Genomic DNA, 15,906 nt, shown 5'->3' with positions numbered 1-15,906 from the left:
TTTATCCTATGCTTTTAAAACGCAACATAATTGAGAAATTGAAATACTTCCGCCGAAAGCGCTGAGAAGTTTTCGTGAAAAGCATTGGAAAAAGCACAAGTAACTATCCAGAATACCACCACAGCAATGCCTACAGCACAGTGAACTAAGAACGCACGCAAGAGCAAAGAGACAATCTATGGAAAGTTTTGTTTTGGTGATTCAGGCTTATTTCAGTACTTCATACACATGTGACAACGTTGCTTGACTAGGCGAGGGTGTGAGGTGCGTTTGGGGGACAGCGATTGGCTGCAAACCGTTTTGGCAAAGGGTTCCCCACCTCTTCTTCTGAGCTGTCATCGGACAACTCTCGGCGGCCGGACTGTAGATAGCTTAACTTTTTACAATAATTTTAAATGCTATAGTTGACCATTGTAATAGTCGACCAAGGTGAACACGATGAAATTTTGCTTACCCTAGAGCACACTAACAGAACGGTCAAAATGGGATCTCATTCCATGGAAAACCTTGTGAGATGCTGAGAATAACGTGAATTATTATTTCAATACATTTAGAGTTAATTTATTGGTTGGTAACCCAATACAGAGTTATCCCAGCTGATACAAGTCGAATATCTGAGATGAAGTATTTGCAATCTTTCTGGACTTCCCCAACTTGTAATCCATTTGTCATATAAGATTTTACCAAATATGAAAATAACTCTAATTCCTATTTATTCACATTTGCAGAGGGATATTTGCTGGTAGACAGAATTTACGGTGTTTGTCAATTCAAAGTATACACTTAAGTTACGATTTATGTTGTTGTTGGTAAAATTACTGGCAGAGTAAAGTGCATGGGTATAATAGATTTTTGTTTCAGAAGCCAAATTGAGAACTATATAGGATGTTATATCTGTGCAAAAACTTGATCAGACTTGCACAGCAAACATTCTATTTCTTAGAAAACAGGTAATACGGCAGTAAGTCGGTAATTGGTGATAGCATTCCTTCAACCCTTGTTTTTGAACACAAATTACTTTTTAGGTTTTAGGACGTTATAGATGGAAAAAGGAAGTCAAGATGCCATGATTACATTCTTTAAAAACAATTCCTCTAATGCCATCCAGACCAGGAGAGTTTTCAGTTTTTCTTTTCATACCTTGATGTTCCATAATGCCGACGTTTTGTATTTACACCTATCCTTTGTGTGGATGATATTTTATACGTATTAATCTGTTAAAATAAATGTTTTGCTACCAGTATATTCTGATTTTCATATCTTTTTTCCTCCATAAATGGTCAATGCTATTGAGTATCTCCTTTCTGTAAGTTTTCATACAATGCTTTCTTTCCGTAGCTCTTTTTATTATTCTCTGCCATTTTTGATCAGCTAAAGGCTTTTGAGCAAATAGAATACACTTCATATAGATTTTCTATGCATTCTTTCAGATGCTTACTAAGGGCGTATAACATGCCCTATAATATTACATGCCTATTTCTGAGGTGCATAAAAATTGAGGAAAATTTGAACACTAAATTCCTTTTGAAATTAAAAAATAAATGCTGTAACTTTAAATTTTGCATAGGTTCACCTTATTATGAATATTAATATTAAGTGGATTTTGGCCAGAAAATGAATATGTATAATTATTGCACGACGGCCTGTAGATACATATGTATATTACATGTATGGGTATTCAGATTTCCAATTTGTGATACGTATGTATAAATACATCCTAAGGGACTTCTGAAGGTCTTTAATGTGAAATTTACAGACATAATATGATCATATTCCATCGTATACATAGGTATATTTCATGTATGGGTATTCAGAATTCAAATTTGTAATATGCAAGTATACATACATCCTAATGGACTTCTGAAGCACTTTTACGTGAAATATACAGATGTAATAGGATCGTATACATATGTATATTTTATGTATGGGTATTCAGATTTCCAATTTGTAATACGCAGGTATGCATACATCCATAGGGACTTTTGAACCACTTTTACGTGAAATATACAGATTTAGTATGATCGTATTCCATCTTATACATATGTAATTGGTCACATATTTTTTGTGTATTATTGATGTAATACAAATGCCGTGTTATCTGGGTATTTTAACGTAAACGAAAAAAAAATTAAAAGTAATTACTATTTGTCAAAATGTTGGGTAAGAAGCGTCCATTAATTACGTGAAGGGATTTTGGTGATTTGATCAGTGATATATCTTGAGATTCGGCTCGACCCCCTCACTCCCTCTCCCTATAGTCTCACGAAAGATTGTTCAAAATGCGTATTTTCAGTGTAAATACGTTAATGTATGCTTCATTTTGTTGGATTTATTTAGAGGGCAAGTATGATTGCTTGTTTCTGAAGTAGGTATTCAATGGACCGTCTCCTTTCTTTTCTTGTCTAGCTCTGTTTCTGGGGGCTAGTGGTCTGCGCGATGTTCGCATCGAAGTGCCAGAGGCGGTGCGTCACAGCGACCGGGCGAAGCTCGGCTGCCACTACGACCTCGAGTGCTCGCCCCTCTACTCCATCAAGTGATACTGCGGCGACGAGGAGTTCTACAGATACGTGCCCAAGGAGTCCCCATCCTCAAAGGTCTTCCCGCAGCATCAACAGGGATGTGAGTCTCATCCCCTCTCTAATGTTACGTCAACTATTCTCAACACTGTAAGAAGTTTGATAAAGTTTAGATTGAGTTCACTGTGGTAAAAGGCGAAAGGAAATTCATATGAATTTAATCACTTTGAGGGCTAATGACGTAATGTTACATTGTCGCGAAACTTCGTAAACTGCGGGCAATGTAAAAGTTCGTTGGTTTCAATTTGATTGTTTTTTATGTTGCCGCAGTAATATTAAGTTCGGACATCTACGAAGAAATGCTCCTTGGAGGATTTAGTGGAAGATATTTCAACTTTCGATGCAATGTGGTAAAATTATTAAAAATATCTAAAATTTCGGAAAAGTGACCTGCGTTGGAGTAAGGATTACACATAATGAGCTAGCATGCTAAAAAAAAGTAATTTTGAACTGTCATGTAACCTTATGACTAATAACTCTAACTACATCAGTTTCTCATGACTATCGTGGGTCAGAATTTAATCTAAAATGGACTTGGTGTGATTAAATCCCCATCATTTCTTTTGTAAAAACTTGAAACAAATTTTTTCTCATTTTAGTTCAGTAATTTTTTGTTTGGATAAAAATCGTCACTCAAACTTCTTGCGGAAGTTTTGTCATAGATAAAATATTTATTCATGTTTTGCAGCTGTTTTGGACGTATTTTATTCGCACTTCCTCAATTATTCTAGTATTTTTTGTTGATAAAATTGCCTTGAAGTATAATTGGTAAAACCAATGGCACTGTAAACCATTGGCATTTCAATTAATTTTCTCATCCTATTTTCAAACGAATTCCTTGGGTATTTTTGCCCTGTGGGAAGAGATGTAATAAAAGCTGAGTCTTTGAAACAATTGCAGAAATTTGCTGTCAAACGTTTGAGGTCTGTGAGACTCTCTGGCCCTTTATTCCGAGTTATGTGATTACTTTCACTTCCTCGTGAGTCTATTGCTCCTCCACCTCTCTCCTTTTCTCTCTTTGCTCGGTAAACAAGGTCGAGGATCCATTCTCGCTGTGTGAGGAAATTCCTTTGACATAAGTCCAATATGTCCTTCTGTCATCAGCTGCAACCAAGTTCACACTTCGAGTTGCCATGCAAAAAATAAATTCATCGCAGGAACATACCCTAAGAGACCACAATTAAACAATGTTGAAAGATGTTTAGCTGAATATTCTATCGGTTTCATTGATGTAACTATCCTTATTACTCAGTTTACAGAATCCTGGGGTATCCAACTATACAACATAATCTTTTCTTACCTTTTTTGCCATCATTTTTGTGTATTTTTTTCGAAAATGAACTGGTATTACAAGAGTAACTTGTGACTTTAAATTGAAACTTACTCCTTTGGTACCGTGGCAAACATTTCCAAGTTGTGTCCTAATTATAAAAACTGAAGGTAAAATGTTATTTTATTGGGATAAATAAATATTTAACTGCCTTTTTATGCCTTTAATTACATGTAGGTATATTAGCAAACTACTTGTTACTCACAAATACGCTCTGGTTTATTTAGTTTTTCCTGTATGAAAGATAATACAATTTTTCAAACAAGACACCCTAACAGAACGAGCGTCTCAGAGTGGAAAAAAGCATTCATACCTCACGAATTCCCAGAAAGTTGCAATTTTATAAATGGTCCACTAAACTTCCATGTCCTCTTACGAGGAAAGAGTCCAAAACTTTGCCTGATGGGGACTAATAACAACGTGCCATCAAAGTTTTTGTCTCACGAAAGGATAGAAATGACACTTAAAATTCTCTCCACGGCAGTTCACTCTGAGAAATGACCCGGAAGCGGTGAAGTCATGAATATATTCAGTCTAGCTTACTTAGTGCTCCATCTGCACGATGGGAAGGAAGTCATTTATTTTATGTAGCGCACGCATTTGTTGAAAATCCCGATGGGGAGCAGCTAGGGCGAGGCGATCCACTCGTTTTGCGTGGCATATGATCATCATTAATGAACGACTTCCCAATAACTTGAGCGCCGATTTCGTCATTATATCTTACATTTTAAATCCTTTTCTTCGTTCCCTGTGTTTTTTATCTTTGGCCGACACCCTCTTTTGATGACAAATTTATAGGAGCATAAAATATAGTTCACACCTGATGAGTCAAAACTAAATACTGTCAAACATTTAGCAATGAATAAAACACTCGTAGACAATACTTCGCTGATTCACCTGCTCTGTTATCCTGAAATATTTTAAAAATATGTATTTTCCTTCCATCTTTAATTTGCCTGTGGATTTCCTGTAATAGGTCGTATTGCATAAAATACACAGGAATGAGACCACTGAGACTAGGATGTAGTAGGTCAAATCAAAAAATATTTATCGTATTATTTAAAAGCCATCTCTATAACCCTGCAATGTATTTACCTGTTTTGATACAGCATAGCCATTGAAAAACCTATCCTACTAAGGATAGAATTCCTGCGTATTTGGATATAATACCTGACTTCTCCAAAGATAGCCACTCTCCAGTACAGATGAAAAGATTTTCTCAAAAGCACTTTCATAACAACTATATGCTCTGCATAGCTGTTGATCATATTGCATGAAATACACCCATGTCTCGTATAGCGCAAGGAATGCGTTCCTTGGGGTCTTTGCGCTATACAAATTTGCGTTATACAAGAGCGTTTTAACATTGGGAAGATAGGGATGCGTTCCTGGTAGCATAGGTCTTGGGTATTGAATTTCCTCTAAAACATATTATTATTATTATAGTATTCTACCGATTAAGGTAGGTTTCCATGGAGTACGCAAGAAGTGATCTGGGAGCCTCCCTTTCCTTCCAGCACTGCCTTCTTTAACTCACAGTAAGGCCTACTCTCTTTCAATCTATCTAAAAATCCTATTCTTCTCCTTCCCCTCCCTCGTTTCCCTAACATTCTACCCTCTAGCACCATTTTCAACATCCCCTCACCACTAAGCACTAACTCCATCCATACCTTCTGTCTCCTGCGTATCTCATCTGAAAGCTGCCTCTCCTCGCCAACCATATCCAGCACTTCGTCGTTCCTTTTCCTCTCCGTCCATTTCACCCTCTCCATTCTTCTCCATGCCCACATCTCGAATGCCTCCAATCTTCTCTCGTCTTCTTTCCTCAGTGTCCACGTTTCCGCACCGTAGAGAGCTACACTCCAGATCAAACTCTTCACTAACCTTTTCTTTAAACTCTTACATAACGATCCTCTTAGAAGCTCCTTCCGGTTCATGAACGCCTCCTTCGCTAATGCAATTCTCTTCCTAATGTCCTTACTACTGTATCCGTTTTCCTCTAACGTACTGCCTAAATAGTTGAATTGCTCAACCTGCTCAAGTTTTTCACCACCCATCTTTATCTTAAGTCTCACATTCCTCCCTCGTGATGCTTTACAAAACCGCATTACCTTAGTTTTCTTGTGATTAATCCTCATCCCATATTCCTCGCAACGCTCGTATAACGCATCCACTAGAGCCTGAAGCCCCCTTGCTGACTGGCTAATCAGCGCCTGATCATCCGCGAATCTCACTGATTTGAACATCATTCCTCCCACTTTTATTCCAGCTTCTAACTCATCCCATGCTTCCCTTACCATCTCTTCAGCGTACACGTTAAAGAGCAGCGGCGATAGAGGACAGCCTTGCCTCACACCTCGGCCAATGCTTGCCCACCCGGATTCTCCGTCCGCTACCCTCACTTGCGCAGTCTAAGCCATATACAGATTACGAATCAGTTGTCTATCCCTCCAATCTACACCTATTCTCTTGAGAATATCCATTATCTTTACCCAGTTCACTCTATCAAACGCTTTTTCAAAATCCACGAAACACGCATATACGTCCTGGTCGTATTCTAGGTTCCTCTCCACGAGGGACCTCATTATTGCTATTGCATCACGAGTTGACTTCCCCTTTCTGAAACCAAATTGATCTTCGCCCAAATACTCGTTTGCCCTCGCCTCCATTCGTCTGTTCAATATCCTCAGCACCACTTTCGCCGCATGCGATATTAAGCTGATAGTCCTATAATCTCCGCATTCCACAGATTTCTTCTTTTTCGGAAGCGGAATTTAAACCGTCTTCACGAAATCTTCCGGCCAGCATCCCTCCTCATAGATCCTGCGCACTAGTTCGAAAAACCTATTCTTACCTTCCTTCCCTAGATTCTTCAGAAGCTCACACGGGATATTGTCCACGCCTACTGCTTTCCTAGCCTTCATATCACGAAGTGCTCTCTCTATTTCCGAATCTAATATCCCCGGCCCAAGATTATCCTCCTCCACTGCACTTTCCTCCTCTAGAGTCAATCTCTCTGGTCTGTTCATTCCGTCATACAGGTCCTCCACGTATTCCTTCCATCTACTCTGTACCTCTTCTCGCTCGGTTAGCATCCTCCCATCTTTAGCCTTAATTTTAGACATGGCTTGTCCTCTTTTGCCGCCCGATAGCGACTTAACTTTGGCGTACAACGCGCCTATTTCTCCATCCTTCTGGAACTTTTCCATTTCCTCACACTGTCTTTTCCACCAAGCCTCCCTTGCCCTCTTAGTTTCACGTCCTAATTGATTATTCAGTTCCCTATAGATTCTTTTTCCCTGTTCCGTGTCCACGTTCTTCCACTTCCTCCTCTCCTCCATTTCCCTTATCATGTTCTCCGTTACCCACGGCTTCTTTATCCTTCTACTGTCAACGTAACCAATTGACTTCTCCGCCGCTTTGACTATTCCCGTTTTAATATTATCCCATCTTTCCTCAACAGTCTTAGTACTTTCAATCTCCCGTATACTAATGTCCACTAGTTCCTGATATTCTCTCCTCATACTCCCCTTCAGGGCTTCTACGTTCCATTTCTTCGCCTTCCTAACTTTCATAAGTCTTTTGAATCTTACATTGCATTTCATGAGTACTAGATTGTGGTCCGAATCCGCATCTGCTGCGGGGAAGCTGCGCGAGTTTTTCACACTATTCCTAAACCTCTGTCTTACCATAATGTAGTCTATTTGATATCTCCACACATCCCCTGGACTTTTCCACGTGTACCTTCGCCCTTTATGATGATTGAACCACGTGTTAGTGAGGAATAATTTGTTTCTCCTACAAAATTCTGCTGCTTTCTCTCCCCTGCCGTTTCGTATTCCTAGACCAAAATCTCCTATTTCTTGCCCATCCCTCCCTTCCCCCACTGAGGCATTCCAGTCCCCCATCACTACCAGATTTTTCTTACCCGGTGTGTCTCTAATTATTTCCTCGAGCTGTTCATTAGGCTGGTGCGAAAAAACTCAAGTTACAAATTTCGTGTCATAATAGCGCGGAAAAGTTGCGATACGTTAGTACAAGAAAAACAAAAAAAGAATTATTAAAATCGGACGTCATCTTCCGATCCCGCAAAGCACCTGAAAAAATGACGAAAATGAAAAAAAAATGTTTTTTTTTTCGTTGTAAAAAAATGAAATAAAATTAATATCTTTTAACGCCACAGCAAAAAATGGTTACAAATAGCATAGGTTATTATTAATATATGCATATTTATGGTTTTAAACTGTTATTACCGATCGCATCAGATCATTAAAAATGTATAAATTTTGCAATTTTGCCGGTTTTTCAGAGTTGTGTAATAATTACTTAAGGTAATATTTTAGGCTAAAATTTTTGTTTTAAAAAAGTTTGATTATGCAGCTCTTCCTTTGTTTATATATGATATAATTATATTTAAACAATCCAGAACTCACCGCGGAGAGGTGGCTGCACTTTGAGTTCTACCCACACCCTCCATCCATCCAACTAATGAGGGTTACTGCTATTTATAATATTTAAATTTTTTGTCCTTCTTTTAAATTTTAGCTTGAAAAAACTACTTTGTACTGCGATTTTGTGGTGAAGTCGGGCATAATGGACCTTGATTTGAATATAGCCCTAATAAATCCATCTCTGGATCGATAGCCACAAAGCTTAAGGGATGCCTCTGTTACCAATTTCACACACGGCTCCATTGTTTGCCTGTGATGTAGGAAGTTATAATATCCCAATCTTGTTTATCACCAGATTCAATGAAGGAAGCTATTTCTTCATTAGCAATTATTCTCATAAGAAGAAGTGGAGTAGATAGTTTGACTACATTGGGTGCTTTCCATTCATGTGACTCACGAGTCGACTTGTGTCGACTCACGGAAACTGTTTAAAACTCTCCTATTCCTGTGCGTTACCGTTTGTTGACTTGTGTGAGGTAGAGGTTTATTAACAGAGGTAGCAAGGATTATTACAGCACTCGAGTGGTACTCCCTTAACAAAACTCGCACCGTCTCTCTACACACATTCCGCGCGACTGACTGCGCGTCACCCTCCTTACTCGCTCGACTGTCCGAGTTCCTCGGCGTCCCCCAGAGGGGCAGCACCTGCCGGACCATTTCGAACAGCCAGTTGATGACAGTCGGCCTTTCCTGATTTCAGGGCCGTCCTCGGCCCGCTCTTGCGGTTGGCTGACCTCTTCTTCTACAGCATCGGATTCCTCTTGAATCGGCTCGTTGGCTCCCTGGTCTCCGAGGCTGCATGGGGGTGGGTTGTCATCTTCTTCTACAGCATCGGGGTCCTCTTGGATCTGCTCGTGGGCTCCCTGGTCTCCGGGGCTGCATGGGGGTGGGTTGTCATCTTCTTCTACAGCATCGGATTCCTCTTGAATCGGCTCGTTGGCTCCCTGGTCTCCGAGGCTGCATGGGGGTGGGTTGTCATCTTCTTCTACAGCATCGGGGTCCTCTTGGATCTGCTCGTGGGCTCCCTGGTCTCCGGGGCTGCATGGGGGTGGGTTGTCATCTTCTTCTACAGCATCGGGGTCGTAGTCTGGTGGGGATTGGCACCATGGTTTCATTCGATCTGCACAAAAGACCGAATGAAACCTCCTCTGGGTTCTGGCTGCTCCTGGGATGTCTGTCAGCAAATATCTATCCCTGGGGAATACCTTCTCCACCCTGTATGGTCCCTTAAATTTGGGTGCTAGCTTTCGAGACGTTCCCGTCGCCTGGGCTTCTCGCTCGACTAACACTAACTCTCCCCGCACGTATTTTCTTGGCTCCTTGTGAGCTTCGTCAAACCTTTTCTTCTGCCTCTCCTGACATGTTACCATCCTGCCTAAAGCTTCCTTCCTAACCTCCTCTATCACTTCTTTGCTCACTTCATGTTCATCTTCCTGCAATGTCACTACAACTCGGTTCCTTAACGCATTCCGCGGGCGGTACGCGAACAACAGTTCATGTGGACTGGCTCCCACCGTCTTGTTCTTCATCGAGTTCATGGCAAATTGAATGTCTTTCAAGCGCCCATCCCAATCACTTCCATCCTCCGCTGAATTCATCGTAGTGATAGCTCGAGTAATTATGGCGTTTGATCTCTCTACTTGTCCATTTGCCCTAGGCGTTGCAGTGGCGTTCTTGATGTGTTTTATCTGATGCCCCTCGCAAAATTCCTCAAATTCTCTCGACGTATATGCCGTTCCTCTATCCGAGATGATACGGTCCGGACAACCAAACAAGCTAACTATCTCACTCAAGGCCTCACAGACTGGTTTTGACCTCGTGTTTTTCACAGCTCGTAGTACTATGAACTTCGTAAAATTGTCTTGGTACGCGAGGACGTATTCACTGCCTCTTTTGCTACGAGGGAACGGTCCTAGGTGATCTATGTTAACGGTATGAAAAGGCGTACCCTCGCGCTTAGTTGGGTACAGTATTCCTTCCCTTTTCCCGCCTGGTCTCTTGTGGTACGCGCATTCGATACAGGCTGCGATATATCTCTTTATCCTTTGTCTCATCCTCGGGAACCAGAAATATCTTCTCAGGTGTTCCAGAGTCTTTTCTTCTCCGTAATGTCCCATGTCATCATGGCTCCCCTTTATGATTCTCCAAATCGCATCTCTTGGGACCACCCAACGACTTCCCCCCTCCACTCTTCCTTGACCTCAGCCCTCTTGTCAATGGTCACAGGAGGTCGATTGTGAAAGTTTGCCCTATCTCCCAATTTGGCCCTATCAGTGACACTCTCGTATCGTCTTATCTTGCGTAATAGTCCTTCTACATCTTCAAAGTCACACATAGTCAGCAGCTTCACTAGTTCCTTATCCCACATGCCATTTAGAATGTACTTGATAAGGGAGGCTTCATTTACTTCACCACGCCTAGCGATAGTCTTCATCGCGTAAACATATGACTCATGCGTCTCGCCACGCTGCATTCTTCTCTTTGTAAGACTCAAGTGCACGTCGGCTTGGTCCTCCACTGATGGGAAACAATATAATAGTCCTTTTTTGAACGCCTCCCAAGAGTGTACTTCCTCGGCTACGCTATTCAGCCATAGTTTCGCCGCTCCGCGTAACTTACTAACGGATTGGGCTAACAACATCGACTCGTCCCATCCGTAGGCTGATGCAATGCTCTCTACTCGCCTGACCCACTGTACCGCCGTGAACCCCAGGGTTAGCGAAGGTTCAAACTCCGGCAATAATTGCTCTGCTATTTCTCGATAACCCACCATACTTTTATCAAGAACTAACGATTGCCCATTTAAAAGATCTCGTTCACGTTCTAGAAGTTTCCTTTCTCTCTCTAACAATTCTCTCTCGTGTTGCAAAAGCGCTTGTTCCCTCTCCGCTGCGCTTCTAAGGACGCTACTCTCTCCGACAGGATACCGCCAATTTCCCAACGACGGTTCTCTGCCCTTAGTAGGCCACACGACAGTAGCCTCGCGCGGTTGCTCACCGGGTCCTCTTGACTGTATATCCTCCTTAGCCTTGTCTCTCGCGGCATACGGCGTCGACGCAGGCAGAACCCACTTAGTGGTAGCCTCTCGGTGCATCTCACTATGCTCCCTGGCCACGCTGGCCTCGCTCTCCTGCTCTCGACATGTTCCCGCCAATTCAGTCGCGTCCCTTCCTTCCGCAGAATGGACCCCGTTGAAGCTACCTACGCGACACTCGCCATCCCACGACGCATTCGTCGGACTGGTCATTGCTACAACTAGAACCACACTCTCTCACCTTACTCAGTCCGCACTGGGGTTTTTGATGTTCTATCTATTGATGGCTGGATGTGCACGAACAACTCCACCGCAGCTCGCTGGTCGATCCCACTTCTGAACTGTGAGGTAGCTTCTTTATTAACAGAGGTAGCAAGGATTATTACAGCACTCGAGTGGTACTCCCATAACAAAACTCGAACCGTCTCTCTACACACATTCCGCGCGACTGACTGCGCGTCACCCTCCTTACTCGCTCGACCGTCCGAGTTCCTCGGCGTCCCCCAGAGGGGCAGCACCTGCCGGACCATTTCGAACAGCCAGTTGATGACACTTGTGTCACAACAGTCGGCGACACACACAGAATGGAACACGAAAACCGCGACCCAAGTCGACTTGTGTCAATGAATGGAAAGCACCTATTCCAGGCAATCAATTCTATACAGTCATTTATTTCGAAGTTCATGGCAGGAGTAATGAAGTTTACGATAGGTTTGCTTTTAGTTAAGTCCGTCTGGCCTTAAATACTCTTTTTAGCCCTAGCTCTCTAATGTGCCTTCTGTAATCAAAAACCATCGCCATCAATACGTTCTCTGCGTGGTCAAATTTAGAGTTCCATTCAATAACAGGGAAAACTACTTTCTTTTAATATTCAGGTATGTATCGAGAGGTTTCCATTGCTCTGTCCACACGAGTCATCGAGCATGCAAAATTGGTTTGGTAAGTCATTTGGAAATTCAGCACTTGTGATTGCTTGTCTAATGTCAATAAGGTATCTTTTGTCCTTGCTCAAAATTTATCTATCAACTTGTAGAATTTCACATTTAATTGCTTGGAAATGCAGAATTGGAAGCTTTCCATTACCATTCAGATTAGTCCAATTGGCCCACTTAATGATTTTTGGCCACTTGTATCACCATCTAAATACTGAAAAATATAACAAAAGTAATTCAATGAAATGAAGTAAACCAACTGCCCACTGCAGCGAAGGTCCAATGTTTCCTACGAGCTTTCTAATAGTGCACCTTTCCATCTAATTTTGATGTTCGTGCCATCACAGCAAACTAACCCTAAGTACTCTAATGATACTCCTTGATCAGAGAGATAAGATAATAAGGAGACCACTATATCTTTAGCAGACCCGAAGCTTGGAGAAACATGGCTGAAATGCACAAAATCCGGTTCTTTTATTAGAGACTGGTGATCCGCTTTAACTGTCCGGCAGTACTCTTTCAATTCAATCATTTCTATTACTATGGTATTGTATATCCTTCCGTCAAAGTATAGCCCGTGTAGCTCACCTAGATCAAGATGGATTTGCTGTATATCGCTAATAATATTTCTCTTTTCCCTTCTAATTCTACATCAGTCAATGAACTTAGAAGTATATTCTTCAGTTATAACACCATTGTCTACAAATACACTTGATGCTATAGCAGCAGCTGCACGGTGAGATACCCCGTATTGATCACAATGAAAAGCTGTAGTTTATAAATTTACCCTAATTTGCCATGGTGATTTATATTTTTTTGGGTGTACTAGGCATGTGATCTTCCTGGTCAACAAATTTCTCCTTGATTGTTGAACTTTGCGTTGCGTCATTTAAAACCTCAACATCTTCACTTTCGGTTTCAATAGGGTTAACATGCTGCCCTTTTAAGGTGCAATTTTGCCTTTCAATTCTAGTGGCCAGTTTTATTGTCATTTGGATCTAAAGGACTATTTAAAACTTCGCAAAAATTATCCTCAAGTAATTATTACAAAACTATGAAAAACCGGCAAAATTGCAAAATTTATACATTTTTAATGATCCGGTGTGATCGGTAATAACAGTTTAAAACCATAAATATGCATACATTAATAATAAACTATGCTATTTGTAACCATTTTTTGCTGTTGCGTTAAAAGATATTAATTTTATTTCATTTTTTTACAACGAAAAAAAAACGATTTCTTTCATTTTTGTCATTTTTTCAGGTGCTTTGCGGGATCGGAAGATGACGTCCGATTTTAATGATTCTTTTTTTATTTTTCTTGTACTAACGTATCGCAACTTTTCCGCGCTATTACGACACGAAATTTGTAACTTGAGTTTTTTCGCACCACCCTACTGTTCATACACCTCATCTACTTCTTCCTCCCTATGATTGCTAGTGGGCATGTAAACCTGGACCACCACAAGGTTGGTGGGCCGTGCCTCAATTTCTACCACCAGAATCCTATCGCTTACCTGGTCTATACCTACCACACGCTTACCCATCTTCCCGTTTAACACGTTCCGTGCTGATGACGTAGCGTCTACGTCATGGCAGCCACTACCCAGTGACTGATGACGTAGACGCTACGTCATGATTCCCTTTTGCGTTATATTCCGCCCTGAGCGCCAGCCACCGCATTTAGGGTATGGGAGAGGGTCAGTCACCACTCTTCGCCTGTTTGCCGTGCGGAGAGCTCCGAAAAATTTTTTTTTTTCGATTTTTTCTGTGTTTTTCTATTTTACCCGGTTTTGCTCTGCAAGGACGTCTTTGGGGGTGACTTTTTACAATGTATTTTTTTATTACTTTCATTTTATAATGCAAAAAACAGTTATATATTCTCATAATTGTTCTTATACCTTAAAAAAAAACTTTTACAAATATTCAAAGCGAAATAACAAAAAGATACTTTTGCATTAACGAGGATAGGTAATTACTTTATTACAAGATATTTTATCTTTCCTTATGACTTTTAACGCAATGATTAGATTGTGTTTATTTAATTGGTTTTTACAAGAAGGAATACAAATATTTTTCCATTGTTGTTATTTTTATTTTTAACGTCAATTAACGCTATCGTGGTAAATTGCTTAGCTAGTTGCCTAATTTAGGACATTCTCTAGGTATGTGTATTTTTATCCTTACGATAACAATAAATGCTTCCGTTCTTATACTTTTAAAGTTTCCGAGTGAATTTTATTTGCTCTGATTTCATCATGGCAAAATTTGTTGTTATCCCTATGTTTATTTGCTGCTATGCATGAAATAATATATTTGCATAAATTTAACAATAACTTCAGTAAAGTCCTGGTTCCACATTGCGATTTATTTTTACTATTTACATTTCATGCACAATAGCTAGACTTCCCCATACTTATGTTCACTAGCATTTTAATTAGATACTCATTACTTGATTTTTTCCATAATATCCGAAATACTTACAAGCATTCTATTTGGCATCCTCCCCAACAAAAAAATGCCTTAGAGAACAATTTCCACTAACCCAGTCACATACCGCCGAACTCGGAGAAACTGATCCGGCCCGATGATATATACATCCGAAGATATGAAATGGGCAATACGTGTCCTGAAGGAAATTTACTAGATGGAAATATTTAACCATAGAAGAATTTCCCCACTTTTTGGCCTTATTTTTCGTGCTAGAATTATCCAAATCTCCTGTATCTCCAATAATTGAAAAGCTTGATCTTTATATGACTTGCATTGCTTCAGGAGAGAGAAGTCGCTTGATCAATTCATGTCAATTCTCCAAGCCCTTCAAATCAACAAGAACCTATCTACGTTCTCTGACTCTAACTCTCCTCTGGCCCACTGATTATTCAAAATTAGCCCCATATAGACGCATTCAAGGAATCAATGGAAAAAGTAGTGACCCGCTCACGTGACCTAAGTTTGGAAGAGTCTATGGTTTCATGGAGAGCTAGGCTGGGATATAGTGAATATATGAGGGGAAAGCGCCACAGGTACGCAATAAAGTTGTATATGTTGACGGAAGCAAAGGGTTTGGCGCTGCAGGTCCTCCAACTCAGAAAGGAACTGGACTGTCTGGAAAAGGGCATTCGGAGAAGATGGTAAACAAATGATGGAGGATCATTTAGACTGAGGCTAATCCTTTTATATTGATAACTTTTATAACAGTGTAGCCAGTTCTAGATTCCATCCAAATGGGAAACCTAACTTGACGGGGACACTGAGGAGAGGCAAGAAAGTTATTCCTCTTTTGGTGCTCTGCTACGAATTAAAGAACGGTGAGGTGGTGGAGGCCTTTCATGAGTATAAAATTGGTATCCTAAGGTGGACGGATAAGAGGGAAGAGCGGATGATCATCGCTGAATTCAGTGCAAAAAATCAACGAATCTACGAAAAAGCGAGGGTGCACGCTGTGAAAGCCACATGCGGTGGTTGAACATAGCAATTCCAATTGTGGCCTCGATCATTGGGATCAAATAATGTCTGACTTTTCCATTGAAAGAAAATTGATGAATCAAATGATACTAAAAATTGGGAATCCACCTACTGA

The 15,906-nt window shown here is 40.8% G+C and overlaps 1 protein-coding gene across 6 annotated transcripts in view; it reads left to right on the top strand.

The window, feature by feature from the left end:
- The window catches only part of LOC124171538, a 247,714-nt gene that overhangs the window by 180,992 nt on the left and 50,816 nt on the right, over window positions 1-15,906 (top strand). For all 6 annotated transcript variants that reach the window (XR_006867817.1, XM_046550721.1, XM_046550720.1 and 3 more), the window contains one exon: window positions 2,407-2,619. Coding sequence is in view for 5 of the 6 variants with exons in the window: in XM_046550721.1 (XP_046406677.1) it covers window positions 2,407-2,619 (213 nt within the window). In the remaining variant the exon portion in view is untranslated. The remainder of the gene's footprint in view (window positions 1-2,406; window positions 2,620-15,906) is intronic.

Source organism: Ischnura elegans, chromosome X, assembly GCF_921293095.1.
Source record: "Ischnura elegans chromosome X, ioIscEleg1.1, whole genome shotgun sequence".
Lineage (NCBI taxonomy): Eukaryota > Metazoa > Arthropoda > Insecta > Odonata > Coenagrionidae > Ischnura > Ischnura elegans.
The sequence above is the reverse complement of the archived record's forward strand: the minus strand, read 5'-3'. Positions and strand labels throughout refer to the sequence as shown.